Raw genomic sequence first — 23,237 nt, forward strand, 5'->3', positions numbered from 1 at the left:
CCTGTCTTGACAAATTCCAGACACTGTGAACCAAATGGAACTTCACTCCAGCCAGAAACTCCCTCAACACACACATTTACCCCAAGAGTGATCCTCCCATGACATTACAACCAAATTTACAATGGCTATGACCACATCCCTTGACACAATTATAAAATACTCATCTCCAAGGGGAGCATATGACGAAATAAAACTTCTCAAATACATACGAAATGCTGACAATGAATTATAAGATAGAGTTAAGCCGTGTACTAACCAAAAATATCTAAACCGGTGCGACCTGAATATTCCGATTTTTGTACTCTGATAAATATTGGACGTTAAAACCACAACAATCATAATTATTGTAATTAATCAGCCCTCAGAGGCATTTTTCCCCTTTTTAAAAATGGTGTCGTCCAAATCTAGGTGGGTGAACCCATGTGGAGTTTGCCTGTTCTCTCCAGGCCTGTGTGGGTTTTCTCTGGGTACTCCAGTTCCCTCCCACATTCCAAAAACATGTATGCTAGGCTAAAAGATGCTAAATTGCCCCTAGGTATGAGTTTTAGTTAAGGAGACATGCATTTGAATCTTCTTGGGCTTGTGTGGGTTTTCTCTGGGTACTCCAGTTTCCTCCCACATTCCAAAAACATGCATGCTAGGCTAAAAAGATGCTAAATTCCCCCAAAGTATGAGTTTTAGTTATGGAGCCATGCATTTGAATCATCTTCTTGGGCCTGTGTGGGTTTTCTCTGGGTACTCCAGTTCCTCCCACATTCCAAAAACATGTATGCTAGGCTAAAAAGATGCTAAATTGCCCCTAGGTATGAGTTTTAGTTATGGAGCCATGCATTTGAATCATCTTCTTGGCCCTGTGTGGGTTTTCTCTGGGTATTCCAGTTTCCTCACACATTCCAAAAACATGCATGCTAGGCTAGCTGATTGACCACTCTAAATTTAGCTATAATTGTTTGTCCTTTGTCTCCTTGTGCCTCTGGCTTAAAGTCAGCTGGGACATGCTCCAGCACCCCCCGCGACCCTAGTGAGGATAACGCGGTTCAGAAAATGAATGAAGTGTTGAACTACAGGAACGTTCTACTAGTCTAATTTGACAGGGGTCATTGAATGTGCCAGTACATGTGAGAACATGCAACCTAAGGAGAGAAATACCTGCTTGAATAAATTGTAGTGGTGATGGTTGTGTTCTCACCTTGCAGCCTTCGCAGGCATGGACGCCATAGTGGTAGCCCGAGGCGCGGTCGGCGCACACCCGACACTCCAAGCTGAGCGACGACGAAGACGACGAGGGGGAAGACGAGAAGTCTTCTTGGCTGGCCGCCAGGCCGTAAGCCACCGATGACGATGGGCTGGATGCTGGTGTTAGCGTGTCTGCAAAGAAAGTGTTTTGTGTTGTTAATAAAATCGAAAATTGATTCGTCAGTGGCAAAATCTTTTAAATTGTTGATAATATAAACAAGAATATATGAAAAATAAGAGAGTTTGACTCTCATGATTAGCTTCTTCTGCTAGCTGGTGACTAGCTAGCTGCTATATTGTTATATTTGTGAAGTAAAGCTGTGTTTTATGCTTTGTGTCATTAAGGATTTTATTATCCAAATCTAAAATAGATTAGTCAGTGATAAAATCTTTAAAATTGTTGACACAAACAAGAATATATATGAAAAATAACAGCACTTTGCTGCAGTGGAGAATTGGACTCCTATGATTAGCTTCTTCTGCTAGCTGCTATATTGTTACATTTGTGAAATAAAGCTGTGTATTATGCTTCATGTAATTAAGGATTTCATTACCCAAATCTAAAATCAATTAGTGACAAAATCTTTAAAATTGTTGATGAGATAAACAAGAATATATGGAAAAATAACCACTTTGTTGGAGTGGAGAATTAGACTCCAATGCTTAGCTTCTTCTGCTAGCTGGCGACTAGCTGGCTGCTATATTGTTACATTTGTGATCAAAAGCTGTGTATTATGCTTCATGTCATTAAAGATTTAATTACCCAAAGCTAAAATTAATTAGTTAGTGACAAAATATTTAAAATGGTTGATGACATAAGAATATAATATGAAAAAAATAACAGCACTTTGCTGGAGTAGGGAATTTGACTTCCATGTTTAGCTTCTTCTGCTAGCTGGCGACTAGCTAGCTACTATATTGTTACATTTGTGATCTAAATCTGTGTATTATGCTTTAGGAATTGATTACCCAAATCTAAAATCAATTAGTCAATGACAATATCTTTCAAATTGTCAACAAGAATATAATATGAAAAATAGAGGATTTGACACCAATGTTAGCTTCTACTGCTAGCTAGCAACTAAGCTAGCTTCTATATGGTTATATTTATAAAATAATTGTGTTTTATGCATTGTTTTTTGGAGTTGACTTACAATAATGGTTGATTTCATTATCTAGTACAACACCAAAGTCTTTTATGCTCTTTTTTTAAGAAAGTATCCAAATCCAAGCAAGTGGACTCAACTGTTAGCTTCTCCCACTAAGCTAACGCTATCTAGCCAGCCATTGGCAAGCTATTCCAGTGTTTAAAGTTCATCACTAGCCAAAAAAGGTTCATTTCCATGAATGTGGCACCACTTTTCTTGTTCTGTGTAGGAAACCGAACCAATTTACATGACTTGAAGGATTCAAAAGACCAGCCAAAAAGAGTAACTGCCTTTAAACACATTTACCGTAATAGTGCTACCACCCAAATACTATCTTTTCCACAATGAAACGTTCCTGTCCACCTCCCTCCCCCCCGACTACGAAAAAGCAACTTCCTCCCTTGCTCACAGACTCCATTGTCCTTCTGAAATTGCCTTGGTTTGTTGCATAATTTGGAAGAAGCGTCCATTTTCCCAGCTGTCTACCTCATCCTCCATTCAAGAAGAAACAGAAGCCCAGTAGATGTTTCCGGAGAGGTGGTTTGGGTTGCCTGAGGAATGTGGAGTGTGTATTTGTGTGTGTTGTAGTGTGTGTGGTGATGTGGGGGAGTTTTCTTCTGGAGTTGAAGAACAAGGGATGAAGTGCATAGGGATGAAAGTGCAAAATCCTTGAAAAGGAAATTGATTATTAGGGGGATATTTAGAGGTTTCAATTAGCTTAGCATGCATGTTTTTGGGGAGTTACTATGCTAGGAAAAGCAAGAAAAATCTATTTTTTTCTGTGTACTTGGTTTTTCAGCATAGTGACTCCCTAAAACAGACATGCTAGCAACCACTACATTGCTAGGGACCATTTACGGTGTTTAATTAGCTTAGCATGTATGTTTTTAAGAGTTACTATGCTAGGAAAAGCGAGAAAAAGCAACATTTTTCTGGGTACTCGGTTTTCCTAGCATAGTGACTCCCCAAAACATACATGCTAGCAATCACCACATAGCTAGGGACCATTTAGAGTCATCAATTAGCTTAGCATGTATGTTTTTGGAAGTTACTATGCTAGAAAAGAGAGAAAAATCTATATTTTTCTGTGTACTTGGTTTTCCTAGCATAGTGACTCCCCAAAACAGACAAGCTAGCAATAACCACATAGCTAGGGACCATTTAGGGTCGTCAATTAGCTTAGCATGGATGTTTTGGGGAGTTACTATGCTAGGAAAAGCAAGAAAAGTACATTTTTCTGGGTAATTGGTTTTCCTAGCATAGTGACTCCCCAAAACATACATGCTAGCAACAACCACATAGCTAGGGACCATTTAGGGTCGTCAATTAGCTTAGCATGGGAGTTACTATGCTAGGAAAAGCAGTTACCCAGAGAAAACTCCACACAAGAAGCCTTGAAACCATTGGGAATCAAACCTTTGTATGTCCTAACCCTTTCTCCAGTGTATAATATAGCATTTTAAAAAAGAAAACCCTTACAAATGACTTTGAAATGAGCTAAATGCAAGCTAAAAGCAAATAAAGGGTATTTTATCTTAGCTAATCTTGCATGAATAACCCTCGTAACTGGTTCCATGTCAACCCAAATCTCCAAGATTGTCGAGCGGACAGATTGCGATGGTTTTTGTTGACGGCATTTCAAAAATGTGTTGCTTACCAAAGACAGCAGAGCCTTCCGAGCAATTACTGGACGATTGGTACTCGGGGGCGTCGTAGGAACTGAGAATACCGCCGTCGATGGACTGCGAGATGTCGTGGAGTTCCTCCATGCCTCCGATGAAGTCGTCATCGGCGCACAACGGGCTGCCCAACACCGAGTCCTCCAAGGGCGAGGGTGGGTGGTAGTGACTTTCGATGTCGACCATGGCGAGGCGGGGAGTGGGACGAAACGGCGGGTTCAATCCTCAGACTGGAAATGGGGAAAAACAATGGCCGATGAGCAGATTTTACATTTAACATGTTAGGATTTTCAACATTTTCTACTATTTTTTTATACGTCTGGTCACATTGACAACTTTTTTGAGAAAACCGAGGACCAGTGTGAGCAACATGATTGGTCGGTAAGGGTACACACCTGTATCAGATCTGCCATAAGCAAGTGCATGTTTATTATCCGGAAATGATCAAGTTATAATAAAGTTTCACCATGATAATGGACAGTTAGCTATTTGCTAACCTAAAAACTAGGTCATATCATTGGCTGGACACTTTTAGTCAAAATTTTTAAGCTGTAATTATAGTTTGTTGTGGTTTGTCAGTGACAGGCTGTTCGTCTATGAGTTGCACAGAAAAAGAATAAATGTTTATATTTGTTTACAATTCAGGATGTATTTTTTTGTGGGCTGCATATGTTTGCAGTGCACGGGGAATTTGAGTACAGTATTCCCTCGATTATTGCGACTTCATTTATCGTAAATTCAAATGTTTAAGATATTTTTATGCTATTAATTATTATTATTATTATTTTATTTCAATAGAATGTAATGCTGAAAATCGTAAGAAGCCACTTTTGCTACTAGGACTCAGCACTGAAAAAAATTAAAAGTTATAATAGGGTTGACTGTACTGTACAGTATTACAATTTTTTAAAATTATTATATATTTTTTTAAATGATTATATATTGTTTTAAATTATTATATATTTTAAATCATTATATATTGTTTTAAATTATTATATATTTTAAATCATTATATATTGTTTTAAATTATTGTATCTTTTAAAATTTACTACATATATTTTTTGATTAATATAATTCTTTAAAATTATAATTTTTTTAAATAATTATATATTGTTTTAAATTATTATAATTTTAAAAAAATATATAAATATAGATTTTTATTATTATAATTCTTTAAAATTATTATACATTTTTTTAAATAATTATATATTGTTTTAAATTATTATAATTTAAAAAAAAAAAATATATATATATATATATATTATTATAATTCTTTAAAATTATTATACTTTTTTTTTTAATTGGGGAGACCCTACTTTGCAATTTTCCATTTAGTGCGGCCATATTTGCCACAATATTCAAAGTATTACCATAGTGCACAATTACATATTTTTGCCTGACATTTCCCACATTTGGCAACCCTAACCCTCTCCGTGAGGTCGCCATTAACCCTTCCAATGCCAACAACAACTACAAAATTCCAAACGTGGCTATCTCATCTTTAACAAACATCCCAGTTGCGACCAATCAGACGTCTATCGCAGCCAAAGGGTTAAAAAATGAAGTTCTACAGAAGGAATGTAGGTCACTAGGCTGTATTGCCAGAGGGGGAAACCGGGTCTACGGGCTAGACCGACAGCCAACCAGCCGTCCGTCGGTCCGCCTCCTATTCAAAACTTCAGACCTCCGCATGTATAAACTAGGTCAATCTCCAGTAAGCCCCTTTCATCAAACCCGCTTTAAGTCCATCAAAGACCTGACAAAAAGAGGGGGAGGGGGTGTCGGAGCTATGCAAAGGTGCAGAGCAAGTGGTCTGCTAGCAGCTGGCGCTCGGTGCTTTCGCGCAAAAGCTTGCTTGAAGTTGACCTCTACTTGCCCGTGCTGACTGAGAAAGGCACGTGATTGCTGAAAAAAATGCTTGGACGCTTGGAGTTCAAAGAGGGAAATGTGTGGAATTCCATTGAGAAATTATTATGTAATTATATTGGTGATTAAGGAGAGTGAGGTTGTGCAGTAATCCCTCGAATATCGCAAATTTAATTTGTCGTGGGTTAACAAAATTGCAGATTTTTTTCTGGGGAAGATATTATTATTTTTTGAATATTTTACATTTTTTGGTGTAAATTAAAAAAAAATTAAAATACACGCTGAAACTCGCAAGTGGAAGCCACTCCCCTGTACTCAGCACTTAAGTAAATAATATGTATATATTTTTTAAATTTGTTTTAATATTTTTGTTTTAAATATTTTTTTAACTTTTATTTTACTTTTTTTTTTTAAATATTTCTTAAACATTTTTTTAAAATATTTTTTTAACCTTTTTTTGTTTGTCATGTTTTTTTAACGTTCATAATGTGAAAATCCACTTTTTTTGAATAAATAGAAGTGACCCTACTTTGCAGGTTTTCATTTATTCCGGCTATGTCTTGTTTATATTAACTGCAATAATCAAGGGATTACTGTAGTATTCATCTTACCTGTCAACCTCAGCCAATTAATTCCCCTTATTAATAATCACAATTCCCCTTATTAAGCCATAAAAATGTTACAAATGCATTGTAGCACATATATACTCACATAGTGCGCACTTAAAACTCAAAATCTTTCTACAAAGTGGACTGAGTACCCAATTAGTCAGTTTACAAAATTCAATATGGTGTAGATGTCACTGTATGACGCTGACAGCTTGACTATCTGGGTACATTGCTTGCTGACACGCTATATTTCTATACTGAAATATCATTCTTAAAGCATGACAACATTAGCAATCGACAATGATGTTTTTGTATGCTACCAGTGACCGATACGATCCATATTACAGCCAAAAATGGGTAAAACAAGATAGCTTTCACAAAAAAAAACTTCAAAAAATCCTGTGCACAGATGTTAAACGACATAAACAATTTGAAATTATCGCAAAATGTATAAAATACGGGAAATGCAAATTAAAAAATAGATAAAAAAAAAACATCTACCTCCTCCAAAAACCACTATTTCCAGCCCGTATACCATATTTTCATCTATATATACATACCTTTTCCTTCTCTGAATCCATGGTTTCTAATCATAACTGCCACATATGAACCCATATTTCTTTCCCCATGTATAGAAAAGATGAAGAAAGACATCTGGCGAAGAAGAATGAAGGCTTGAAGGCTTTTTTTTGCGCAACGCGGCCGTCCGTAATGTGGCTTGTCAAGTGTTATGTCAACAGACACCCAGTGCAAACATGTTCTATTTCGATAACATACATACTTTTCTCAGCGTATTACCTCACCGGCATGGCAACCAATCGCCTGACATGATCTCTGTGCCATTAAATATTAGTTATGAATCAAAATAGCAAAAAAAAAAATTTTTACAAAATGTTACTTGCAGTGCCTTGCCCAATGAGAATGGAACTGGCAACCTCTGGGTTAGCAAACGTCAATCTATCGCTAAGTTGTGTCAAGCTAACGTTTAGTTTGTCGTGTTTTTAAAAAGAAATGACATACATTATTTTAAAAAAAATATGTAAATATATTAATAGGTACCTTAAAATGAAACTCCGCAATTTTTGGTCAATTTTCGATATGTCCGGTTGCTCCAAAATAAGAGCAAAAACATTTTAGCATAACATTAAAGAAGTCTTTATCAATGCTTTGGAAAGAGAAAATGACAAACAAAACTTATTACTATGGCAACAATGTGCCTTTGTGCTAACAGGAGCCAAATTAACATAAATTCACAAGCCATTTTTGTTTGTACGTAACTGCAAGCAGAGTTTTTGCATGGCAACGTGCTCGTAACATAACATAAACAAATTTAAATGAACTTGGGTTACAATGCAGACACACTCAAAAATAAGTTGAATCGAACCTTACACTAAACTTAATTCTAATTTTGTTTTGATAAATATTTGTTCAAAGATTTTGTCGTATCTCAAGATAAATAATGGCTCAAAATTGTACTCGTATCTCAGGATAAATATTTGCTCAAAATTTTCTCTTATCTCAAGATGAATATTTGCCCAAAATTTTACTCGTATCTCAAGACAAATATTTGCACAAAACTACTCGTATCTCAAGATAAATATTTACTCAAAATGTTACTCGTATCTCAAGATAAATATTTGCCCAAAATTTTACTCGTATCTCAAGATAAATATTTGCACAAAACTGTACTCGTATCTCAAGATAAATATTTACTCAAAATGTTACTCGTATCTCAAGATCAATATTTGCTCAAAATATTTCTCGTATCTCAAGATAAATATTTCCTAAAAAATGTACTCGTATCTCAAGACAGACATTTGCTCAAAAAGTTACTCGTATCTCAAGACAGACATTTGCTCAAAATATCTCTCATATATCCAGATAAATATCTGCTAAAAAAATTGTACTTGTATCTCAAGATAAATATTAGCTCAAAATTTTACTCGTATCTCAAGATAGATATTTGCTCAAAATGTTACTCATCTCAAGATAAATGTTAGCTCAAAATTTTACTCGTACCTCAAAATAAATATTTTCTCCAAATTTTACTCTTATCTCCAGACAGATATTTGCTCAAAACTTTACTAACCATAACCCTAACTTAACCCCTAGCCCTAACCCAAATCTCATCGAGGTACTGTACTCGGTATCGCCATGGCAACGACCAATATTTCATTTCTTTGTAAAAAGCACTTTTGTGACATTAAGGCACGTGATTTTTCACATTTGTACACAATTGTGGCAATTGAAAAACAAACAAGTTCCTACAAGAGATGACTTTCGGCCAATCTGGATGACAAAAAGACCAATCGTTTGCAGTTCTTGAAGCCAAGGGAGCACCAGCTGAGCAAAAAACAGCACGAGCCAAGTTTTCTCAGCCGGCGCGTGGAACAAAGGATTCACAAAAACACCTGTTGTTGGCTTGCGTTAGAACAGAAATGAGCAAACTACGGCCCGCGGGCCACATCTGGCCCCGCTAGGCTTTTTAATCCGGCCCGCCGACGTTGTCCAAATAATGTTTTTTTTCCCCAAGATGGCGCCGTCAAGCGGAAGCCAGTGGGAGTAGCTGTGTCCACTCTTATTTGTTTTTGGTGTTTTACAGCCCCTCTTATCCTTTTTTAAATGACATTTAATGTTTCTTAATACTAATCATTAAAGTATAAAGTACAAAGTAAACTAAAAAGTATAAAGTACAAAGTAAAGTAAAAAGTATAAAGTACAAAGTAAAGTTAAAAAGTATAACGTACAAAGTAAAGTAAAAAGTACAAAGTAAAGTAAAAAGTACAAAGTAAATGTACAAAGTATAAAGTACAAAGTAAATGTACAAAGTATAAAGTACAAAGTAAATGTACAAAGTATAGTAAAAAGTATGAAGTACAAAGTAAAGTTAAAAAGTATAAAGTACAAAGTAAAAAGTATTTTGTGTTGGTATTTTGCATTTTTTTCCTTTTTTTCTTTTCCCCAAGATGGCGCCGTCACGCGGAAGCCAGTGTCAGTAGCTGTGTCCACTCTTATTTGTTTTGAGTGTTTTACAGCCCTTCCATCTTTTTTTAAATGACATTTTCAATATTTCTTAATACTACATTCCTTTTGACTTGACTTTGTACTTTATACTTTTCACTTAAATGATGAATACGTTAATACTTGAGTCCTTTTTTTCTGTTTAAGTTTCATATGTACTGTTAACGGATGCACTTTTTTATATGTAACCTATCTTGTGCTGACTCCGCCCATCTGTCACATTTTGAAAGTCAACATGGCCCCCGGTTACCAAAAGTTTGCCCACCCCTAACTTAAACCTACGATGACCAGACCAGGTCACCATTTTGGTCTGGACGCTTTGTCAGCACAGTCCTCTCGGACTAGTACACTTGCCCTGTAAACACCAAAGACCTTTACCAAGGCTGATATGTCATGTCAGTCTTCTTATGTCGGCATGGCAACGGTTCAAAGTGCGAAAACGTTTAACTAACTGACATTGGACTTTGGGCGCGAAAGCAAATTGCCAGATTGTTGTTTTTTTATGGCTCTATCACGCCATTACGGGTCAACGATTGGTTGACCTGAGTGGACAAAAACAAACAAAAATGCTATTTTTAGATCAGACAGCTTATTGACAGACTGATTTTTTTTAGTGTCCATTTTCAGGACGGTCTGTCACTGATTTTGAACGAAACAATTTTTATGATAGATAATCAAATGTGGTTGTGTAAATGATTAAGTTTAGGAGGGGTTTAATTGCTTTGGAGTTGCCGCAAAATGGCGTTGACAGGTATTTTCAGATAACATAATAGCTAGGGAAGGGTTTTCCGATTGTAGTCGCACCAAGGCTAGGTTTTTGGATGTAAAAGCCAGGCTAAAATTGATGTTTTATCATTATAGCTGTGAACCTGAACCAATTTATCCCCTTATTAATGATTACAATTCCCCTTATTAAGCGATAAAAATGTTACAAATGCATTGTAGCACATATTTACTCACATAGGGCGCACTTAAAAGTCTAAAATGTTCACTGTATTATAAGGTGCACTGTATTATAGGGTGCACTGTATTATAGGGTGCACTGTATTATAGGGCGCACTGTATTATAGGACGCACTGTATTATAGGGCGCACTGTATTATAGGGCGCACTGTATTATAAGGCGCACTGTATTATAAGGCGCACTGTCTATTTTGGAGAAAATTGAAAACTTAAGTGCGCCTTATAGTGGTGAAACTACAGTAATTGCTATTGACTTCCAGGTATGAAGCGCTCACTACACAGTCACTTCTAGAGCCAGCCATTGCTGAAGTTTTGGATTTTTTGGTATCAAATCTTGCAGTGGGGGAGGAGCTATATGATGGAAGATTTTCTAAACTAAAATGGCCTGATCTGCATATTTAACAGAATTGTTTCAGTTCAGGTGATTGTGTTTTTTTAATATACCCGAATGTGGTGGTTTTTCGTTTTTGGTTTTCTGTTTTTTCCATATATAAGGTGCACTGGATTATAAGGCGCACTGTCTCTTTTGGAGAACATTTAAAACTTTTAAGTGCGCCTCATAGTGGTGAAACTACGGTAATTGCTATTGACTTCTAGGTATGAAGCACTCACACTACTTTACAGGCACCTCTAGAGCCAGCCATTGTTGATGATTTGGATTTTTTTGTATAAAATCTTGCAGTGATGAAAGAAAACTAAGATGGCATCTGCATATTTAGCAATATTGTTTCAGTTCAGGCATTTGTGTGTTTTTAATATCCGACAGTAGTGGTTTTTCGTTTTCTGTTTTCTGTTCCATATATAAGGCGCACTGGATTATAAGGCGCACTGTATATTTTGGAAAAAATTTAAGACTTTTAAGTGCGCCTTATAGTCGTGAAAATACGGTACACGGACAGTTGCAAATCAATAGCCGCCATTGCAAGATATAATTATATTTATTGAGTGTTACTCCAGACAAACTGTTACGTTTCAAAGTTACATAAACTTGAGCGAACTTTGACCTGTGAATTGACAGCGTGGTCATTTGCCAAAATTAGAAGCGAACAAGTTGTAACACAAGTCATGAACGAGGGTGCCGTGTGTCGGGGTATCACGTTGCCTTCAAGGATGTACCCTGACTGACCTTCTGTTTATAGAACGTAGTGGGGTTAAAAAAAGATGGCTACCTAAAAGTGTGTCAAAGTATCCAAACCTTTGAAGCCACTTAAACCTGTCAATGGCCGACAACATTACCACAACACCACTAAATATACAAATATAGTCAAAAACAAAGGCCTTTAAAAGTTCTAAAACTACATCACAGGGTCCTGTTTAAGTCATCACTGTGTATTCTTTCAAATATTTATATTTTATATCAAATCATTGTACTAATCCACTATAAAAAGATCATCAAATTCCCCAAACCTACTCTGTCCAGCATCTACAAATCCCAGTGCTTTAGAAGACCTTATTATTATTATTATGATTATTAAAATAGTCTGGATTATTTATGTCTGTTTATTGCTCTAATTTGTGCACTACATGGTGAAAGCTTAAAATATCATTGTACTTGTATAATGACAATAAAAGCATTCAATTGATAATTGTTCTTAGGAACAAAAATGTAACTTTTACGCCCCCTGATCAGCCATGTGCAAACTACGGCCCGCGGGCTACATACGGCCCACTAGGCTTTTTAATCCGGCCCGCCAAAGTTATTTTTTATTTTTATTCTATTTGTATTTGTTATTGTTTTATTTTTTCATTACATATATTTTTATTGTTTTTATCTATTTTATTACATATATTTTTATTGTTTTTATCTATTTTATTACATATATTTTTATTGTTTTTATCTATTTTATTACATATATTTTTATTGTTTTTATTTATTTTATTAAATATATTTTTATTGTTTTTATTTATTTTATTAAATATTTTTTTTATTGTTTTTATTTATTTTATTACTTATATTTTTATTGTTTTTATTTATTGTATTACATATTTTTTTATTGTTTTTATTTATTTTATTACATATATTTATTATTGTTTTTATTTATTTTATTACATATATTTGTATTGTTTTTATTTATTTTATTATTTTTTAATTTTTTCCCCAAGATGGCGCCATCCCGCGTAAGCCTTATTTGTTTTTCGTGTTTTACAGCCCCTCTAACTTTATTTAAATGACATTTTAATATTTCTTAATACATTCCTTTTGACTTGACTTTGTACTTTATACCTTTTACTTGAATAATTATTAATGAGTATGTTAATACTTTAGCCATTTTTTCAGTTTATCTTTCATGTGTACTGTTAACGGATGCACTTTTTTATATGTATCCTATCTTGTGCTGACCCCGCCCATCTGTCACATTTTTAAAGCCAATGTAGCTCCGCCCCCGGCCCAAAAGTTTGCCTACCCCTACAGCACCCCCCTATCCCTCCTGCATACATTAACTTAAAACAGTCTTTGTAAACCAAGGAGTCTAAACCGAGTTAAATGAATTACACTTGGGATAAACCAAGTCAATCAATGACAAACATCCAAAAATGCATAACTTCAGACACCCCCCCCCCCCTCAACCTTGATCTTGATCTTGACAAACCCCCCACAGTGCCTTTAGGGGCGCAAACAGCACGCTTTGAGGAGTCCAGATGTAAAGTAAAGCAGAACAAACGTATTCACAACAAACAAATGTAGAAATTTAGACATTAATAGTTATGACAAGCTCGATTTAAGCCAGATAAATTGATGTGTTAGTCAAATCGAGATGATTGGCTCTCTAGGTAAGATTGACCGAAAGTCCAGACAGAGCTTAGCGCCGTATATTATGTAAGTAACTTGTCAACGAGTGGGCAGCCACTTGTGACATTGACCTTGAGCAACATGTCCGTTCTGAGCCTGGCCACTCCATTTTTTTTCAGAACCCCCCAAGCTTGTTTTGAAACATTTTTGTAGTTCATCCAGATGATAAATCAATCAGAATGGAGTAGAAATGTATGCGCAATTGAATGCTGAGTCAGTGAAATTAGCCTCAAGATCGTAAAAAGTTTTAGTGAAGGTTTTAAAGTAGTTAATACTGCATTCTTGGACGATCCAAAGAAGCATCAAGTCAACCATGAGTCCAACATGGTAACAAAGCGCTAACGTTTTGTTAAGTACGAGCTAGGCGGTAAAATGATAATTATCATGGAATGATTTTTGTCAACGATAATATTAAAAACTTTAGATACAAATTTGATTTTTTACAGTAAGTAGCAGAAGTACATAAAAATGTGAAAATCTACGCTGAAACTCATAAGCGGAAGCCACTTTTGCTATTAGGACTCTGAAAATATATATATTTTTGAAATTATATAATTTTTTTTCAAATTATTAGATTTTTTTTAAATGATTATATATATTTTTAAATGATTATATATATATTTTTTTTTTCTAAATGATTATCTATATTTTTAAATGATTATATATATTTTTAAATGATTTTATATATATATATATATATATATATATATATATATTATTTTTTTTTTTTAAATGATTATATATATATATTTTTAAATGATTATATATATTTTTAAATGATTATTTATATTTTTAAATGATTATATATATTTTAATAAATGATTTTATATTTTTTTTATTATTATATATATATTTAAATGATTATATTTAATTTTTAAATTATATATATTTTTAAATTATATACATTTTTAAAATATATATATTTAAAGTATATATATATTTGTAAAGTATATATATTTTTAAATTGTATATATATTCTTTAATTATTATATATTTCTTAATTGTGGAGACCCTACTTTTTTCAATTATCACCGCCATGTTTGGTCTACATTTACCACAATATTCAAGGGAATACTGCACTTTCTCTCCACCAATCCCAATGATCAAATGAAGGCTATGGTAAAAAAAAAAAAAAGACGAGAGAGCGTTTGTGTTCTGTACAATTTTCGCCAGCTGTTGTAAGCCAAGGTTCAATAGCTTCTTCCATGCTGTGCTAGCTAGCAAAGGCCTATAAGCAAAGCAGACAGCAGTGGTGGTGGTGCAATTGTACTTAAAGAAGCATCACCATCTCAACGACGCCATCCGACAGGACGCAGAGGACATTTCTATTTGCTATGACAGCTGCTTGCGTCTCCGGTTACATTTTCCAGCGTGGTATCAGAGCGCCGTTAGCGCCGTTAGCAACATCAGTGAAATATTTGGCAGTATTTTTGAAAGAAACAGACAAATAAACACCAACAATTGTAAACGCCAACTCCACTCGAGATGAACATAGCTTCTTCCCGTCGGGGCTATGAACGTCATACACCTGTCAATCAAGTGTTTTAATGCCACACGTATCATAGATGGAAATATAGATGACCTCACATGCTAACAGCGCTAACAGTGGACCGTAGATCTTAATCAGAATGATTTAAATCGCGGTGAGAAAATGTCTGCACGTAGACAGGGTCAAATAGCAACTCTTATCCGCCAACAGTGTTAGCCCTGCAACTAGCATTAGCATTCTGACGCAAAAAATGCAGTGTTTATAGACAGTATATCGGAAAAAACTCTTGGGAAAAAAAGCATAAACATAAAATTTGGCTCAAATTTTTAAGATTTGGTTTCCACTGGTCATTTTTTGAGGAAAATGATTGCCTGTTTCGAGAGCTAGCATGTGCGCTAATCATACATTTAGCTATCTAGTAGTCCAGGGGTCAGGACCCTTAAATATTTGCCATAAACAATTCCTATTTTCAAACATTATTCCTTGAGAGCCATACTCAGAATTTAAAAGTAAAATTACATAAAAATGTCAGTATTTATTATTCATTTCACCACTTTGAAAGTAAAAAAAACAGTCTGAATTATATTAAGAACATTATTTCACTGTTGCTAATCAATGAGTATCAATGAAAGAATGCATGCAGAAGAGTCCAATGAAGAAAAAATATGATTTAAAAAGACGGAGAGCCATATACACCTATCAAAAGAGCCACATATGGCTCCCGAGCCATATACACCTATCAAAAGAGCCACATATGGCTCCCGAGCCATATACACCTAACAAAAGAGCCACATATGGCTCCCGAGCCATATACACCTAACAAAAGAGCCACATATGGCTCCCGAGCCATATACACCTATCAAAAGAGCCACATATGGCACCCGAGCCATAGGTTCCCTACTCCTGGAGTAGTTGCACATTGACATGGCTTTCAAACTGCAACAGAGCTACTGAATGAATGCTAAGCTAAGCTAATACAATCGACATTAGCAACCAACTACAACCTCTTATAAATGATTGCAATTCCCCTTATTAAGTGATATAGATGTGATATAAATCGCGCACTTAAGTCTTAAATTTTCTCCAAAATAGACAGTGCGCCTTACAATCCAGTGCGCCTTATATATGGAAAAAATGTCATCCATTGAGGGTGCGCCTTATAATGCGGTGCGCCTTATAGTGGTGAAAATACGGTACATTTTGGAAGAGGATCTAATACATGTTGAGCATCCAGTGACCCTCGAGTGATCATTAGCGTAGACAATCTCCTCCAGAGCTGCTTACTTTAAGTCTAGCTGGAGGGCCCCAATCCTATTCCGAGTCCCGCAAGGACTTTAGCGTAAGAAAGGCTCATGGGGGTCTGTGTGAAGGTCAAAAGCTTGTCCAAAAAGAATAGACACAAACAGAAGAGGGCAAAACATGTATACAGACAACTTTCTACAAATACCAGGGGCTTACTTAACCCCCAATAAATGTGGACAATTATTTGTTATGGAAAGTTTTGTTTGAACCTATGTATATTAGGAAAAATGTAATACTTATTGATTACAAGGAAAGTATGTTTATGTCATGTTTAGTTAATCAAATACTGTCAGTTTGAATATATATATTTTTCAAAGACGTCCTATGATTGGCTGTCATTTGTTTCCAAGCTAAATTCAACATTAAAAAGTGATAGTAAAAATATATGTATATAAAATCAAAGATTCTACCCTTTTTAATTGGCAATAGGCTAACTACGCTAACTAGCAACTAGAACAGGGTTGGGCAAACTTTTGGGCCCAGGGGGGCCCACATTGACTTTAAAAATGTGACAGATGGGTTGGGTCAGCAAAAGATAGGATACATATAAAAAAGTGCATCCGTTAACAGTACATATGAAACATAAACAGAAAAAAAAGGACTAAGTATTAACATCACTCATCATTCAAGTCAAAAGTATAAAGTACAAAGTCAAATAGAAAGGAATGTATTAAGAAATAATAAAATGTCATTTAAAAAAAGATAGAAGGCCTGTAAAATACATTAAAAAAACAAATAAGAGTGGACAGAGCTACTGCCACTGGTTTCCGCGTGACGGCGCCATCTTGGGGAGAAAAAAAACTATTTGGACAACGTCAGTGGGCCGGATGTGGCCCGCAGGCCATACTTTGCCCATGTTGAAATAGAATGTGCTCACTAACACATTAGCGCGCAACAACATTAGCATTTTGGTAGTTTTGACAGACAGGGGTGTGTTTACGTCACCTGATTGTAATCAGTAAAGAGTATACCTGTCAATTTACAAGTCTTTCCTGTATTTTATAAGCTTTTTTTATCATTTCAAATTGTGTATGTCGTAAAACAACTTTTGTGCAGGATTTTTTAAGTACGTTTTTTTGTAAAAGTGATCTCGTTGTAGCCATTTTGGCTCTAATCCGGATCGTCTTGGTCACTGGTAGCAAAAAAAAAAAAATGTCATCATCGACTGCTAATATTGTCATGCTTTAAGAATTCCCCTTTCACTATATAAATATAGCGTGTCAGCAAGCAATGTACTCAGACAGTCAATCTGTCAGCGTCATACAGCGACATCTACACCATCTTGAATTTAGTGCACCGACTGATTGGGCACTTTGTCCACTTTAAAGACAATTTTCGACATTTAAAGGCGCACTATGTGAGTAAATATGCGCTACATTACATTTGTGCAAGCGAGTGGAACTCTACGGTTGTTGCTAGCGCCCGCTAACAATAGGCCTCTTCACCCACCTCAATCCTACACATTTGAAACTGCTCCGTCATGGCACGAGAACCTGAACGTCCAGTTGTGCGACTTGAGAAGAAGAAAAAAAAAATCCTGCCTGTCTTTGAGTTCTTCTTTTACATTTAACGATGTAATTGGTTTCTATGGAGGGAGACGGCAATTGTACAGCTCAGGTTGCAACTATGGCCAAATTATATAGAAGCATGTTAAGTTATTTTCCATATGCTGCTATTTTCTTTTAAGGCTTTTAAAGGAACAAAATGACATTTCGATATATCAAAATGGCAGTCAAATTTAAGTAAAAACTGATACACCAAGCCTTTTCTGAGTCATTTATGCAAACGCTAGCTTAAATGTTACAAAAACACACTTTCACCTAATTTGAGCATTTACTTTTTAGCCTTATATATGAACAAAATGGCAGTCAAATTTAAGAAAAACTAACGAACCGAGCCTTTTAGGAGTTATTTATGCTAACGCTAGCATAAATGTTACAAAAATGCACTTTCACCTAATTTGAGCCTTTATTTTTAGGCTATTATTGGAACAAAATGACATTTTAATACATCAAAATGGCGTTCAAATTTAAAAATAACTGACGCACCGAGCCTTTTTGGAGTAATTTATGCTAACGCTAGCATAAATGTTACAAAACGCACTTTCACCTAATTTGAGCGTTTATTTTTAGGCTCTTATAGGAACAAAATGAAATTTTAATATATCAAAATAACGGTCAAATGTAAGAAAAACGGATGCACCAAGCCTTTTCGGAGTCATTTATGCTAACGCTAGCTTAAATGTTACAAAAACGCACTTTCACCTAATTTGAGCATTTTTTTGCCACTCATTAGCATTTAAAATTATATATTTTTGTCATTTTTAATCAATACTCAAGAGCTGAAAACTACAAAATTAATTATAATACAGCCAAATAGTTTTAGCATGTCCGTGTTATCTTTGAAGCTAATTATAAAAGGTCCAAATAGCGTACTTGCTATCTTGAACGGCGCTATGATAAGAGTCTTAGTGACGACTACCTTTGGTCCAAAAAGTAAATGCCACATCATTGAGAGGGTGACGAGACTAGGAGGACACATTGCGTTGGAAAGGTGATTATATATTTAGAATGGGACAGGAATAAGAATCATTTATATACTTGAGAATCAACCAAAACAAAAGAAAAGTTGACCTATAGGCTTTTTAGGCTTTGTTTTGTGTCGCCTCAATCTGTTGATCAAAGACACAATCAATCAGAAAAAAGATGAAGTCACATGATTGACAGCCATCTTGAAAAGGGTTACAGTTGAAGTCACAAATGTTATTTAAAATATGCAATCTTTTATTTTGATACTATTGTTAGGACATTCCATTTTGAACAAATCGACATTTATGAGGATTTGCCCTGTGAGATTGTAGCTTGACTTTGATGAGTGTTTTTAAATAAAGTTTAAAACAGTGCATATAATTTAAGACTATGAAGAAAAGGTAACAAATATTTTCTTTTAAAAGCATAATCCTAATAAAACAATAACTGTCTTATAAACATGAGACAAAAACCTGTTCAATACACAAGCTATGTATACTATATGTAAATGTCAATAAAGCTTTTAATTCAATTCAAAGTGCATTTAATTTAAGATTATATAGAAAAGGTAACATCATTTCTTTTAAAAGCATAACCCCAATAAAACAATGACTGTTTTATGAACATGAGACAACAACCTGTTCAATATACAATCTATGTTTATATGTAAATGTCAATAAAGCTTTCAATTCAATTCAAATAATATGCAACAATGTTACCTTTCCAACTGCACCTCCCTCATTTATTTAAAAAAAATTAAGTTATTTTATTAAAGTAATTTAAGGCAGACGTGCATCATAACAAATTAATCGAGACTTTTTGCATCTATATTTTAATGCTAATAAAAATTGTAAGACTTGGAACTAGGATTGTTGATAAAAAAAAACACCACGCGGTTTAAAATGAAAACCTTCGTTAATCTGACATTTAAAAGGCAGAACTTTGCCCATAAAGCATACCATAAACTTGATACTTTGATGTCATATAGCAGTAGGGTTCGTCTCTTTTCGGAAATTAGTGCAGTTAATACCTTTGTTAACTCACCGGCTACCATTGTGCTTATATTATAACATCGACTGGCCTGCATCACTGCGCATGCGTACAAACAATAACAACAAATTAAACTGAAATTAAAGTCTACCTGCAGACAAGCAAATATTACCTTGAAACTATCACGTGCAAAACATGACAACAATGTTACGCTGCTGAAATAAGCGCATGGTTTAGTAGCTCATGTTCAAATAAGCACCTAAAAGATGCAGTCTTACCTTATTGGAGGTGGTTTGAAGCGGAACCAGCATGTTGCCCTGGAGGTCTATGGGCCAGAAGCGGGTCAAATGGGGAGATGGAGGCCGAGGGAGGAAGCGGCAAAGCCCGGCAACGTCCTTGTTTTGTGTCCGTCCCCCCCGTAGCGAAGCAGAGCCGGCTGCCTGCTCGACTGCCTGCTGTCAAAAGAGGGGACCCGCACGTCGGTAGAAAAGCAAGCCGAGGCTGACGCCCGCCGGAAGTGACGACAACAACACGCGCAGACTCCTGCCCTCCCCGTTTCTGCGACGGAGGGCGACACACCTACACTTTTAGCCAATGGGGAGTTTGCTTTTCAGAAAGGGGCGGTGTCGTTGAAAAAGTAAACTTGGGGGCTTCAAAACGCCCCTTATGGTTTATCCTAAAAGTCCTCACATGAACTTTTCAGTATACAGGGATCACATTTGTGAATTTATAGCGAATTGAAACAAAATGAAACTAAAAATATATGTCTATTGTTAAACCTATAGTGTGTAATTAAATGAAAAAAGTTAATACAGTACAAAATTCAAGCATTTTACTTTCATATATAGTGAATAATTAGAATGAAAAGCATAAAAATTTTCATTTTAATACAGAAAAATGTTTTTTTAAATGTTCAGTTATATATCCAATTCAGCAAACTGGAAGAAATGATATACTACAGGGGAAAATCGATTTATGCAAAAATAACTGGAGAAAAATGACTTAAAGTACTCGCAATTACTTCAAAATTAGCAACTCAAAAAACGTAATTTGAATGAATTAAGTCCCCAAAAGACACCATAACCCCAAAAAGTAACTTAACTGAACCATAGACCACCAAATGGGTGAAAAGAAATGCCTTTATCCCCTTTTTTTTTTACAAATGCATAAGCCTTCATGGCGCAATGGACGACCTCGTTAGCATCCCTCTGCGCTACTTTCCCCATCCCGTTGGACCCTTCATCACATTCTGGACACATCGTTGGCTCTGAAAAGCGTCTGGCTTGCCTCCTGGTGGCAGACCCCCCCTAGGCCCCCTAACCTCTCACCTCCCCAGGCCCTCACTCCCCCTCGGTGACCCCAGGGACGAACTCATGTGGACCCACCTGACGTTAAACATATGCAAAGCTGGTTGAAATAAAACATCCAGTAGCAATTAGAAATTAACCTATATACTCATCTGTAAAACACGTTAAGTAATCTATTAAGCATCATTTTCTTTTTTTATTACGACACATGTCATTAGTATACTATATGAAGTATGACCCACTTCCGAAGTGGGTCACGGGGCAAGATCCAACCACTAAAAAAGATTTTTGCTGCCACCTGCTGGTGACACTTGTTCTTGCTTAAGGCCAGACGAGTATGAATACTCGTCAATAAAATCTGCGTACAATCGAATGATATTTTACAACTTTGATTGCAATTTTTACATGTATATGTATTACATGTGCATATAAAGACATATATACACATATATACACAATTATACACATATACACGTATACACATATACACAAATTTATACACGCGTACACGAATTTATACACACACACATGTATACACGTATACACACATGTATACATAAATATATACACACGTACACACATTTACACACATTCACGTATACACATTTCAAAGACGGCCCCCTTTTAGTGAAATAGACATACACTAGATGGCGCTACCTCGCGGTCCCATAACCCTGTTCATTGCGTTTTAAAACTCATAAAACACATTTTCTACCTTTAGAGCAGGGGTCTCCAAGTGCGGTCCTCCAGGGCCCCGATCCAGTCTGCTTTCCTTGTCTCCCTCCATCAACAGACTTGAATCAAATAATCAGGATCGTAATCAAGCTCATTTGGTCCAGATGTGTTTGAGATAGAAAATGTTTGTTTGCTTTTTTTAATTAAATCCACTTGCAGCATGTTTATCAATAGCGCTTTTATTTTGGGGGTGGAACAGAGGCACTTTAAACCATGGCAGTTTTGTAGATTTGAAAATTTGCACAGCTATATGGGATTATGATCTCATTCATTTTACAAGATCCAAAATTAATCATATCAGTATATTAAAATGAATCAAGTTTTAACAGGTCTGTGGAAGCCTTAATACAACTTCATAGTAGTACTTTGTAAGTGGAATTAACACAATTTGGAGTTAATATACTACATATACTTGGCTTTCAGTGATACATTTTTCTATATTTGATACTATTCTTGCCACAAATCATTTTTAACGATATTTTTTATTAACTCGTCGACTGCTAGCCAAATGATATGCTATCCGAGTGCTATGCTAGCCGACTGCTAGCCAAATGATATGCTATCCAAGTGCTATGCTAGCCGACTGCTATGCTATCCGACTGCTATGCTACCCGACCGCTACGCTATCCGACCGCCATGCTATCCGACCGCTACGCTATCCGACCGCCATGCTATCCGACCGCTACGCTATCCGACCGCCATGCTATCCGACCGCCATACTATCCGACTGCCATGCTATCCGACTGCTATACTATCCGACTGCTATACTATCCGACTCCTATGCTAACCGACTGCTAGCAAAACATTCCGAATGTCAGTCACTTTTTTTGCTTAAAAATGAGCAAGACAAAGTTGAAAATCAAAAATGTTTTATTAAAATCTTGTAGCAAAATAATACATTGTAACTTTACCTGCTTTCCCCCATTCAAGTCGCATTTTCCAACGGGGGTGACGTTTTGCTGCCCTTCGGGGAAGGCAGTAGGTTGTATAGTTATCTCCTTATTGGGCAATATCACTACCCTGAAACCACACAACCTACTACCTCACCCCGTACGAACATCACAAACAAACTGGAAACACGATTAAAAAGGCCACCACCGGAAAAAAAAAAAAAAAAAAAAAAAAAAAAAAAAAAAAACGATGTAGTGATGGCGATCCGCCACCAGGTGGCGGTGTTGCTTCGAGAATATTTTTTCTGTGGTCCGATGGGGTTCAAAACATCAGACGACATTACAGTCACTTGAGGAAAGACAGTAAGTTGTATAGTTATCTGACAGAAAGGGTTTGACCCTAAAACTCTACAACCTACTACCTCACCCCAAAATGACAGTATGGCAACATTTGGTTGGTCCAAATTTACGCTGCTCAGCCCACTTAGACAAGCAAAAAATAAAATAAAAACAGGTTAAGAGATGCACTCGTTCATATTAAATGACATTTTTTAGACTAAAAATGTTCTAAAACATTTTTTATGACTAAATCTCGCAACTAAAAGCACATTTACCGTATTGACCCGAATATAAGACGACCCTTCTTTGAGTAAAGTTTGAATAGAGTTTTTGAACATCAAATTCA

The 23,237-nt window shown here is 35.7% G+C and overlaps 1 protein-coding gene across 1 annotated transcript in view; it reads right to left on the reverse strand.

Annotated features, from left to right (window-relative positions):
• The window catches only part of pparab (peroxisome proliferator-activated receptor alpha b), a 29,677-nt gene extending 9,533 nt beyond the window's left edge, over nt 1-20,144 (reverse strand). The window contains exons 1-3 of the mRNA XM_077710992.1: nt 19,899-20,144; nt 4,042-4,293; nt 1,190-1,368 (exon numbers count right to left, since the gene is read on the reverse strand). Of these exons, the coding sequence (XP_077567118.1) occupies nt 1,190-1,368; nt 4,042-4,249 (387 nt within the window). The 5' untranslated portion in view covers nt 4,250-4,293; nt 19,899-20,144. The remainder of the gene's footprint in view (nt 1-1,189; nt 1,369-4,041; nt 4,294-19,898) is intronic.
• Nucleotides 20,145-23,237: the final 3,093 nt, after the last annotated feature.

Source organism: Stigmatopora nigra, unplaced genomic scaffold (assembly GCF_051989575.1).
Source record: "Stigmatopora nigra isolate UIUO_SnigA unplaced genomic scaffold, RoL_Snig_1.1 HiC_scaffold_25, whole genome shotgun sequence".
Classification (NCBI taxonomy): domain Eukaryota; kingdom Metazoa; phylum Chordata; class Actinopteri; order Syngnathiformes; family Syngnathidae; genus Stigmatopora; species Stigmatopora nigra.